This window comes from Scylla paramamosain, chromosome 31, assembly GCF_035594125.1.
Source record: "Scylla paramamosain isolate STU-SP2022 chromosome 31, ASM3559412v1, whole genome shotgun sequence".
Lineage (NCBI taxonomy): Eukaryota > Metazoa > Arthropoda > Malacostraca > Decapoda > Portunidae > Scylla > Scylla paramamosain.
The window spans coordinates 547,501-560,000 of NC_087181.1; the positions used below are offsets into that span (position 1 = coordinate 547,501).

At 43.2% G+C, this 12,500-nt stretch overlaps 1 protein-coding gene across 4 annotated transcripts in view; it reads left to right on the plus strand.

The window, feature by feature from the left end:
- The window catches only part of LOC135116362 (calcium/calmodulin-dependent protein kinase type 1), a 123,242-nt gene that overhangs the window by 93,136 nt on the left and 17,606 nt on the right, over window positions 1-12,500 (plus strand). For 2 of the 4 annotated variants that reach the window (XM_064033740.1, XM_064033742.1), the window contains exon 3: window positions 2,274-2,348. In XM_064033740.1, the coding sequence (XP_063889810.1) occupies window positions 2,274-2,348 (75 nt within the window). Of the gene's footprint in view, window positions 1-605; window positions 681-2,273; window positions 2,349-12,500 lie in introns of all 4 variants that reach the window. The other 2 variants (XM_064033739.1, XM_064033741.1) reach the window with 1 other exon arrangement.

Sequence of the window (12,500 nt, forward strand, 5' to 3'; positions counted from 1 at the left end):
TTCATGAGTGTGAGTTTCATTGACCTCAGAGAAACGAGTGAGTGAATTAGCATGACTGGAGAAGTAAAGGGAATGAATAGCAATGAGTCACCGTGATTGTGAGATTTATAAGTAACGGAGGACGGGATGAGTCGCTGTGAATAAGTGAGCCTTGTGTGTGAAGCGTGAATAATGAGTCAAGAATATGAGTGTATATGTGAATGCGTTATGAGGAGCTATGAGTGTGTGTGAGTGTGTATGAGGGGCCAGAATGCAGTATGAGAAGATATAGATGTGTATGAGTGTGTATGAGTGACCAGTATGCAGGGAATGAATGTGTATGATGAACCAGAATGCAGCGTAGAAGTATGACGGACTAGAAATCAGTATGGATGTGTATCAGTGTGTATGAAGGGCCAGAATGCAGAGCACGTGTGTATATGGAATTAGAATACAGTATAAGAGGTATGGATATGTACAAGTGTGTTTAAGTGCAGGTTTGAGTGTGTATGAGGCGCCAGAATAGAAGGTGTATCAGTGTGTGTGAGTCATCAGCATGCAGTATGAGTCTCCGTGAGTACCTGAGGAGGACGAATGCGAGTCACCATAACGCGGGACCTTTGCAGACTCCGCCACCCCAACATTGTGCAGCTCATGGACACGTACGAGGACCCTGAGCACGTGTACCTCGTCATCGAGTTGTAAGTACCGCCGCCCTCCCTCCCTCACAGCGCCGGGGCTGTGGACACGCCGCGGGGACTGCTCACCTTCCCAAGCGGCGCCGTCACTGCCTCGCCATCACTGCCTTGCCATATTCACGCTTACTGACTGACCTTGCTTGTTTGATATTAATAGCAACGAAAAAAAAATAAAAGCAAAAATAGAAGAAAAATTCAATGTAGAGCTTCATCGCCACATAGCTTAAAAAAAAAATAATAATAATAATAAAAGTTATTCGGAATCATTTAATATCCCAAGAGATTAAATACATGAAAATCAGCCACATTAGTTTATTTTCAGACGGTAATTTAGGTTAGGTTAGGCTAGAGTACTTTCTCTAATCTATAATCTATTCTAACATAAGCTAATTTATCCTCTCCAAACCTAATGAAACCAAACATTACCTAAAATAAGCTAAAATAATCAAATCTTACATATCTGAAGCTACCCTATCCTGTCCTATCCTAATGTAATCCATCTAACCTAACCTAATGTAGCCCAATCTGACCTAACCTAACCCAACCTAATCCAATCCAGCCTAAAATAGTTGGTGTGACTAAGTTTCATGTGATCCAAAAGAGAATCATAAAAATTTAACAAAAGACAAGCGAATCAGTAGAATCTCAGGTCATGTTCAGTGTCTGGCAGCGGACTGGCGCACCACTCCGCCGTGGCTACCTCGCCCTGATGTAGGAGTAGTGGTGGCGTAAATCTGGAGCAGTGGCGGCGCCCAAGTTGGAAGCTGAGTATTCCTCTCCTGTGTCCGTAGCCCGGTGGCGCCTCAGGACAGCAGCGGCGGAACCTGGAACCAGCCTCGGAAAAAATGACTCGATGCTCTTTTCTTTTACATCGTTTTCATTCCCGGTGCTCTTATGGTTTATCGTGATTAAATTTAAAAGAAAAAATGAAATAAAGTTTTCAATGACTGGATTTATAGATGTCGGTAACTTTCCCAGTATTGAATGATTCGTAATCGCGGTAATTTGTCTTATGTCGAGATTTCCTTGGAGAGAGCGAGGCAGTTTCCAGGTTTCCCCGCGACGCTGCCACATCCACCTTACTAACAGAGCAACACACTCTCTTAGCCCGACAGACATCTGCAACACGCGGCAACATCGCATCTCGACGGGGAAACTCCTGGTGCTAAAAGATCTTTGTTTCTGAGGTTGGCCGGCCGGGGCTGAGTGCTGAAGGAAGGAGTGAGGCTCGGAAATTAATCAGGGAGGGTCAGTGAAGCATTGGCCCGTATTTTGAAACGCTTTGTTCTCTCATTACGACTCTTTCCAAAGGCCACAGAGATGATTAGTAGGGTTCTCACGGGTGTCTTTTTTTTTTTTCCCATTGGTGATGCAGAATCCTTTTTAAACTTTCACTAGGATCATGAAAACACCCTTGAAAACCTCAATAACTTCCACCAGAGCCTGTTCAAAAAGTAGTCGAGATAAGGCGCCGAAACGTTTGAGAATACGGTCCATTGTTTGAAGAGGCCTTCATTCCGCTCCTTCACCCACCGGCGGCTGGCACAGCAGCCCAGCCCTCCCCGCCTCTCACCCGTGTATTCTTCTGTCTTGCAGGCTAACGCATCCCAACATAGTTCAGCTCTTAGAAACGTTTGAAGATAAACACAAAGTCTATTTGGTAATGGAATTGTAAGTAACTGCGCTGCACACGAGAGCTTGTTCTAGTGCATCGTGCCGCAGTCTATTATATATCTTCCAATTGGTCCTGTTGGCAGCTCGTGACTTACTATATATTTATATATCTTGATTTATGTTGGCAGCTCTGACTTATCTTTTGCTGCTCTCTACACTCCAAGGCGTCATACAAGCCTTTGTTTACTCTAAGGCCCGCCCGCCCGCCCACACCCCCACGATAAACGATGGCTGGACCACCCTTCCCTCCCTCCCTTCCTCTTCCCTAAACTTGAAGGGCCGCCCACACCCCGCCCACATCCCGCCCACACCCCGCCAATCGTCCGTCAGGACCGACTCCTGGCCCTCGCCAATCAGACTTTTTTTCTTCTTCATCGTGTGTGTGTGTGTGTGTGTGTGTGTGTGTGTGTGTGTGTGTGTGTGTGTTCGTGTGTGTGTACGTGTGTGCGCGTGTGTGTGCGTGTGTTGCATCCCGCCGCCGCCACTCCACACGGCATGGCTCGCACTGCTCCGCTCATCTGTTACAGCTCCGCTACATTCCATGGCATTACTTCAGAAAACTTGCATGTGTGAAATTTACATTTTTTACAATATGTCATGTTTTTATCTGGCTTCCACGACTCTCCTTGAGGTGCATCACCGCGGCGGCGTCTGGCGGCCCGCTGCAGGTAGCCACGCTTGTTTTATCTCGCCTCACTCTCTCCCTCACCACCACAAAACACCTCATCACCCTCAGTCTGCAGGCGCGCCTCTCGCTGAGGTACCGCCAAGCGATCACACGAGTACCTGGGAATACTAAATTGGTGGGGGCATCAGATGTTCTCGTGTGTGTGTGTGTGTGTGTGTGTGTGTGTGTGTGTGTGTGTGTGTGTGTGTGTTTGCGCGCCCCGTGCGCCCCTGTGTGTGTGTGTGTGTGTGTGTGTGTGTGTGTGTGTGTGTGTGTGTGTGTGTGTGTGTGTGTGTGTGTGTGTGTGTATATATATATATATATATATATATATATATATATATATATATATATATATATATATATATATATATATATATATATATATATATATATATATATATATATATATATATATATATATATATATATATATATATATATATATATATATATATATATATATATATATATATATATATATATATACACATATATATTCACACACACACACACACAGACAGACAGACAGACAGACAGACAGACAGACAGACAGACACACACACACACACACACACAGACAGACAGACAGACAGACAGACAGACACACACACACACACACACACACACACACACACACACACACACACACACACACACACACACACACACACACTACGTATATATGTATATACAAAGCATTGGGTAGGTGTAAGGAGGGTGTCAGAATCCTATTTGACGTGCTGGCTCCATCAGCTGCCGTTTTGTGAATTGAGTTGAAATGGGAAGCTGATCGTGTCTGCCGCGGCTCGCGGACGGCGGGAGGAGGCAAGAAGGGAGGAGGGCGGGAGAGGGGAGCGGGGAGTTACTGGGGCCGCGCCGCGAGGCACGGCGAAGACTGTTACAGCTCTGCATGGTCGTTGCCGCGCTGTCCTATCTGAGATTCGTGCCGTGTTTGGGGCTGTTCTTGCGCCGCGGGGAGAGAGAAACCACGTGGACGGGGAAGCGAGTGTGCGCGCGCGCGTGCGGGCGGTGTGTGGGCGGTGAGTGGGCGGGCGGGTCGCCTTTGCTGCCGTAAGACCTCGCTTTCTCCTTTCACTTCCTCTTTGTGTTTATTTTCCAAGTGTTTGTTGTTCGTCTCTGTTACTCTTCCTCTGTTAGCTGTTCTTCCCTCCCTCCCCTCCTCCCTCCCCTGCCCGCCCCCATCGCGGTCTCACCTCATCCCTCCAGCCACACTGTCACACCCTTCCCTCTCCTTGTCCGGAGCTGCGTCAGGGCGGCCTGTGTACGTAAGTTCCCCCTCGGCCCCGCTAGCAGCCGCCGCCAGTCCCTTCACAGACCCTCGTAGTGTTGCAGCCGGCGGTAGTAAGTGGTTGGTTTGTTCCCTGCAGTCGTGCTTTCCTAGCCAGTTGGTGCTCGTTCCCTCCCTTAGTCTTGATGCTGCAGTGAGTTGTGGTGATCGCAAGCCTTTGTCTCCTCATAGTCTGTGCTTGCATCTAGGCGCCAGTCTCCCTCCATTCCCCGACCCTCCCCATTACCTCTCTCCACCTCCACTCCAACTGCATGGAACAGTCTTGGCATTGCTTCAACTCGCCCGACACTTCCTCCCGCACACCGCCTCTCACGTACAGCCCCACACGACCTCCTCCGCCACACTCCGATTCACGACATCACACAGATTCACTTAGGCCTCGGCTAAAGAATGATTTTTTTTTTGCCTTCTTTAATTATTAAGCAATCGTGCATTTTTTTTTCATAATGCATAAATTTCTCAGAAGCTAATGAAAGATCATTATCATGGCATGGCATAATAGATTTACTTTAGCTTCGGCAAAAAGTAAATAAGACAAATCCTGAATCCGTGAGTGTGTTAACTTTTTACTCTTCACCTTTCTTTAAATGTGTTATGGTGTGTTTTTATTGAATTTTACATATGAGTTGAAAATCCCATCTTAAAATTTTTGCCTACTTAAGAACTATTTGATAATTAAGAAAAAAATACCATTCAAACAGGTTTTGTTGGAACTCCAGAGAAAAGTCTCTTTTTTTTTTTATCTGCCAGCTTGAGGACTACGTGATATTTAGTGGAAAAGACAAAAAAAAAAAAAAATAAAGCACATTTTTCAGATACTTCTTTCCTGGAAGTTTGGACAAAGCAACGTCACTTAACATTTTTCAGCGCGGCGGTGTTGTGGTGTCACCTGTACCTGTAGTTGGGGTCAGGCTGAACCCTCGACCAGCGACAACATTAATAATAGATGCGGTGAGCGGCCCCTGTTGACGTGCACCTGTTTGAAAAGAGAAGTTCAGAGTTCACGACGAGGGCAGCGACGCGCGTATACTTATGAATGTCGGAACGAATATTTAACAGAAGCATACAAACAATTCCCAGATCGAGGCAGAAGGCTGAGAGAGAGAGAGAGAGAGAGAGAGAGAGAGAGAGAGAGAGAGAGAGAGAGAGAGAGAGAGAGAGAGAGAAATATGGAGCTTTGTTTGAGCTGGTCCGTCCATAAACATAATTCAGGAGAGAGAGAGAGAGAGAGAGAGAGAGAGAGAGAGAGAGAGAGAGAGAGAGAGAGAGAGAGAGAGAGAGAGAGAGAGAGAGAGAGTCAGGCGAGGGAAGGTGAGGGGGGATGAGTGAGGCGGGAAGCTGTTTACTCTTAAAGGAGACGTCGAGCTTCGTCCGCCGCCGCCGCCGCCGCCGCCGCTGCTGGTCGGCCCTCCGGGATCGGGCCGTTGATTCTGATAAGAGACGATGTTTGTCTGTGAACGGCAACACTTCATTAGGATTGGAGCCTTGTATGGATGTACTGTGAGCCTCTACTGGGTAGGGAGGGCGGCGGGATGGTGCAAGTGTGAGAGGGGAAGGGAAGAGGAAGGCTACACGTCTGCTTTAAGAATACGCGGAGTGGAAACAGAGGAACAGAGGCAAGTGTGTGGCCTTTTCATTACATCTATTGGCTAACTCTTGTCTACTGCTCGTTATGAAAGTTAGGCCCACAATAGATGTATAACATTATGACCTGTGTAAATTAGCTCTAATTGGACCCTGTTTCAAAATGACAGAGTTGAGAAAATCGCAAGTACTACTAATGATTTGCTTAATTTTACCGATACCAGTTTGACTGTCAGTTCACAAGGCTATCTAAACGTCCTGAGCCAGCGTGGTGTAGTATATGGCTTAAATAACCATCTATCTAACCAATGGAGATACCTTTGTTCAGCGGTGAAAGCACATTGCCTGATGGTAATAATGATAATGACAATAACCAAACCCGGCCGGCGCACCGAGATAGTGAAATGTGGCCGGTGGGTTCCGTAGAGTTTAACAACAACGGGCGAGGCTGCGCTGTTCCCCGTGCTCCCTTCCTGCCGCTGTTGGAATCACGCACTGATTTCCACGGTGGTTTGAATGTTACTCTGCCTTGCCATCGACCCTAAAGGAATAGTGACCGGAGTTGTTATGCACTTCAGTCACATTATGTATTGTGTTGTACTAGATATTGTACAGAATTTAGTTATATTAGATTTCTGACCGAGTTTAGTCGTATTAGAGATAATTATAAAAGGAAACTGAACACAGGTGGTTAGCTTGTTAGTTTTGTTAGGCAGTGAGTATTAAGAAAGAATGATAGGTGTTTAGTGGTGAAGGGAAGGAAAGAGTTGGTGTATGAAGAGCGTGGCTTTTGTTTGGTACTGAAGAAAAGGGGTTGTTGCATTGATAGTACTTAGTATATGTCTAAATAAGACTGTAGGCAATGAGTATAAATTAGAATTTTGGCATTAACTACTCAAATCTTTTTCTTCACCGCCATGAAGACATCATTGAAAAAAAATAAAATAGATAAACGTGCTTACTGTCCACTCTATCACTACCACAATCATCATAACCATTAACAACAATGCTCAAAACCACAATAGGCTTTTTAGGAACACACCACGTGATTTTCCACCACCATTATCACCACCATCACAACACCAACAATGCCCCAAACCACCATACGCTTTTAAGAACACACCAACTGATTTTCTGCCACCACCAGCACCACCACCGTCCTCCAACACTGCCTTTGCCGCCGTCGCCTGGAGAGCCAATCGATTGTCAAGTGCTGGACTTTCCTAATCTTTCACCTGTCTCTCTAGCCTGCCATTACCTTCCTGACAATTTCCCAGCCTTCCCTTCCCCTGCACAGACCTCCTGGTACATTCCTGAACCTTCCACAGAGCCCACAACCATCCATACTATTCGTCCTCCCTCACACACACAAACCTATACTGCCCGATCCAAATCCTTATATTGCCTACTTCAAAATTCTACATCGCACACTTAAAATTTCTTACTTTTCCTCTTTAAAACACTGTAGTATTTATCCACTATGAAGTTATTTAATGCCCATTCAAGAACTTCATATCGCTACTCATAAATTCTTAGTTACTCACTTTTATAACACTGAAGTTCCCAATATTGTGCTGTATATTTCCTGTCCAACACTATTGCCCTCTCAAAACTCCCCACTCTCACACCCTATATCTCTTGTTTGTAATGCCCACTCCAAAATCCTGTATTACCTATTCTAACAAAATCTTACATTGACCACTCTAAACTATATATTGCCCCCTCCAGATATTATTCTGTCCATTTTAAAAAATCCAATATAGCCTATTTCAAACAATTATTGTCTAATCCAAAACTATATTGCCCATTACAAAACACAATATTACCCCATTCATAAACTATATTACCCACTCGAGATATGTATTACCCACTTCAACATTCTGTATTGCCCACACAAAAAAAAAAAATATATATAATGTCCATCCCAAAATCCTACTTATGCTGTAATGTCCACTCCAAAACTATATTGCCCACCCAAAAGCAACATATTCCCTGTTCAAGAACTTTATTCCTTCCTTTGAATTATATTGCCCATTATAAACACAATACCCATTTATAAACAATATTGTTCCTGCAAAAACAACCTTGCCCAATACAAAACTACATTGCCCACTCAAAAACACCACATTGTCCACTCAAAAACACCACATTGTCTACTCAAAAACTAAATTGCTCACTTCAAAACAATATTGCCCATTCAAAATACCATATAACCATCTTCAAAACTACCCACTCAGCACTCAAAAATATCACATCACCAACTAACAAAGACAATATTAACTATTCAAAAAGCATATTGCCCACTCCAAAACTACATTGCCCACTTCAAAACTACATTGCCCACTCCAGAACTACTTTGCCCACTCAGAAACTTAATTGCCCACTCCAAAACTACATTGCTCACTCAAAAGCACCACATTGCCCTCTCAAAGTACTATATTGCCCCCTAAAAAATGAATAAATAAATAAAAAAAACACTATATTATCTACTTTAAAATATATTCTTCACTCAAAGCACTTTCTCTTCACACCTTGAGCCTTCTCTCATAATCTACACACTCTTTACATTATGGCCCCTACCAACACCTGTGCTGTCCCTTATTGCCCTCCCTTGTTCCTCCTCACAACTTAACAACTTTTCCCATTAGCCTCACCTCCCTGTCTCATTAGCCACGCTCACCATTATTACGACCCCCCTCCATTACTCATGTCTTCCTCCATAGCACTTTGTTGTTCCTGTATCGTGTAATATTTTCCCATGACTGTCTTGGTGTTATTCTCTCTCTCTCTCTCTCTCTCTCTCTCTCTCTCTCTCTCTCTCTGAGGTGTTTCTTATAGAGTTTTTCATATTACTACTACTACTACTACTACTACTACTACTACTACTACTACTACTACTACTACTACTACTACTACTACTACTACTACTACTACTATTACTACCACCACCACCACCACCACCACCACTACTACTACTACTACTACTACTACTACTACTACTACTACTACTACTACTACTACTACTACTACTACTACTACTACTACCACCACTACTACTACCACCAGTACTGCTGTTACCACCACCACCACCACCACCACCACCACCACCACACTTGCCTGCATACCTTCTTCCTTCATGAAGATCTATGACCTAACATTGATTTTCCTATCACATTATAACTGGTTCAACTTCCTTGTGTGATGAGGCAAGACTTAAATATAACCTCCTCCTAATCTTACTTCCTCCTGCTCCTTCCCTCACTTCTTTGTGTCTTGCGTTACTCATTATTACTTTTTATGGTTTATTTTTAGCACATCCTCTTCATCTTACTTAATATTTCATTACTTTCCTTTTTTACTGTCTTCTTTCATCACCTTGTGTCTTGTTTCTCGTTAGATTTATAGCTATTTTTACTACACCCATTTTTTTCTTACTTTATACCTTGTTCTTTTGTTCATTGTATTCTTTCATTCTTTCCCCACACAGTTTGCAATTAAGCACTTAAAGAATAAAGGGGTAATTTTGCCACTTTGGCTGACCCATGTGAGGAGGGAAGACTTGCTAAGAACAAGGAAAGGTAGAATAAACATCCAATTTTCTTACAACATTAAAAATCTTCTAGTCACAAAGAGTAAAATGGCAGATCAAGTCTCTCTCTCTCTCTCTCTCTCTCTCTCTCTCTCTCTCTCTCTCTCTCTCTCTCTCTCTCTCTCTCTCAAGTCTTCATCAATTTTTTTGTACAAATAAATAAGAGTTAGTCATCTCATCAAGAAGAAAAAAAAATAATAATACAGTAAAATCCCTCTCATCCGGCATTCGAGTATCCGGCAGCTTCAAGTATCCGGCACATTTTTCCCCGAGCCTTAAAATAAAAAAAAAATCAATGTGTACTCATAAAATCGATTAAAATTCCCGCACGAGGCATACTTTGTCCCCTCGCCACCAGAGCGCACTGCTTCGCGCCACCCGCGGGCCACTGCACTGTGTTTACACAGTGACTCAGTCCCGCGTGTGCATTGTTTATCGCCTGATGCCTTCATCATGCCTAAAGTTGTAGAAAAGAGGAAGCGTGTTGTGCTTACACTTAAGCAGAAGGTAGACATTTGTCGACGATTAGAGAGAGGTGAAAGCAGACAGTAACTAATGGCGGAATATGGTGTGGGCTCATCAACTGTTTATGACATTAAATCCCAAACGAAAAAGTTGCGGGATTACATGAAAGCCACCGACACCCCAAAGGCAGCGGAAAATCGTCACACACTGCAGTATCATCGTGGTGAAATGATGGACAAAGTGTTATACGAATGGTTCAGCTTGAAAAGATCAGGAGTCACAATTACAGGCCCAATGCTACAACTGTGTGTTGGTGTGTGAGGTGGCAGCGCGGGTGGCGACGCGCGGCACGGCGATCAGCTGATCTTTGTTATGGTAAGATGCGTGAGTGTAGGGTGGTGATTGTGGACATAATTTCACTTCTATTCAAGTATCCTGCAATATTCAAGTATCCGGCATGTCGGCGGTCCCGTTGATGCCGGATAAGAGGGATTTTACTGTAATAATAATAAAATCACAGAAAATTTTGTATTGTATCTAAGGCAGCTTTTAATATGAGGCTTGAAACATGTACCAGAATTTACTACACTTCCCTGAAAATAAGAAACAGCAGACTCAATAATTAAATGTGCAGAGCAAAAGTCACATGAATTAGAAATCGTAGAAAATAAGTTTGTGTTTCTCATAGTCACTAAAAGTCAAATAGAAGCCTTATAGGAGACTTGCTTCTTTCCTGTACTGTAGCCTTGTCTTGTATGAGGAAGAAGCTGGGAAGTGATAAGGAGATAAGAAATTAGATGGTTTGGTCACATAATAAGAAGAGAACCAGGAACTGATAAAAAGACCCTAGAGAAAACCAGTTGTGGGAAGAAGATTGAGGGGAAGACACAGAGTGAGATGGAGGGATGGAATTGTGCTAGAACTGCAAAGGATGGGAGTCACAGAGGAAGATGCAAGGGACAGAAACAGCTAGAGGGGACTCATACATGGTGCCAGCCACTCACTCCAGGGAAACAACCAAAGGAAGAGAAAGAGGAGGAGGCTTGGCAAAGGTTACAGAAGCTTAAGGAAAATGTTCTTAATTGGTGCTCCTCAAATTGTGAATAGAAAAAAGATTCCAATTAAATTAGTTTTGTTCCCTCCTTTAGTGTGTGTAGTTCTGTTTTGTATGTGGAGGTTTGGCAAAGGCTACAAAATCTAAGGAAAAAATTGCTTAATTGCTGATCCCCAAAATGTGCATAGGCAAAGGGTTTGTGTTCAAGTTAAGTTAGCTAGTTTTGCTCCCTCCTATAGTGTGTGTAACGTTATCTTGTGTGGGGAGGCTGGGCAACGGTTACAGAAATGGAGAAAAAGAATGGCTGATTGCTGTGTGCTTGTGTGCTGAAATGTGAATAGGAAAAGGGTTCTAGTTAAGCCAGTCTATTTAGTTTGGGATGTTTTGAACTCTCTACAGGTCATGTCATGGGAGGGTGGAAACAATGTCAGGAAGAGATCTATAGAATTGTTTCTTTGGAATTAAGAAAAAATGCTTAAATGTGAATAGGAAAAGGGTTCTGTTTACTCAGCCAGTTTAGTTCAGTGAGTGTCTTGATGTACCTCTTGAACTGTCACATCATAGGAAAGTGGAGTCAAACAGGCAGAGATCAGTGGAGTTGATAATTTAGAACTAAGGAAAAGTGTTTATTTCCTGCTTCCCAAATTGTCAATAGGAAAAGGGTTCCAGTTGACTCATTCAGTTTAGTTTGGGGTGCTTTAATACTCCTTGCTAAAACAAAATTGTGGTTGTATTTATATACTTATTTTTTTTCTTTTTGTATTTTAATTGTTTGAGTGAGTGCAGTTTGGTGGTGAGAGGAAAGACAGAATGAAGAAGTATTTTTGTTCCTGTAATGTTCATCTGTTGCATTCCTCACACTCTCTGAGGAAGGTAGCAGGTGAAATATTACAGGAATAGAATACCACTCCATCCCTGGTCTTCCCCTGCTATCACACTTCACTCTCTAGCATTTAGTGAAAGTATATCTATTATTCCTAGTAAGTGTTTGCAGTGCATCTTACATAACTGAAATTATCCTCCGGTGTGTTATTATCACTACCGACTTTTGTGATGATATAATAAGGCCGTAATTTCTGAGTTTTAATGAGTCTGGCAGAGTATGAAAAACATAATGACCTGAGCAATTACCTGAAATTTAGTATGAGGACCATGCTTAGCTTTTTTTCCACTCCACTAGCAATTACAAGCTTATTTTCTTCTCTCCTTCTGTCTCTCTCTTTCTCTGTGTAAGTGTACAGTGCACCTCAGGGCAGTTTTCCACTCATTGCCGAAGTCCTTGAGCGACTTTCATTGCGTCTGTGAGTCATGAAGCATGGAGAGATCTGCTTGTGTCTTGTCTTGGAAATAGTTTGACCATTATGTCTTGTCCTGGAAATGTTGACTGATATATTTACTGACAAAAGCTACACACACGCTGACACACACACACACACACACACACACACACACACACACACACACACACACACACACAC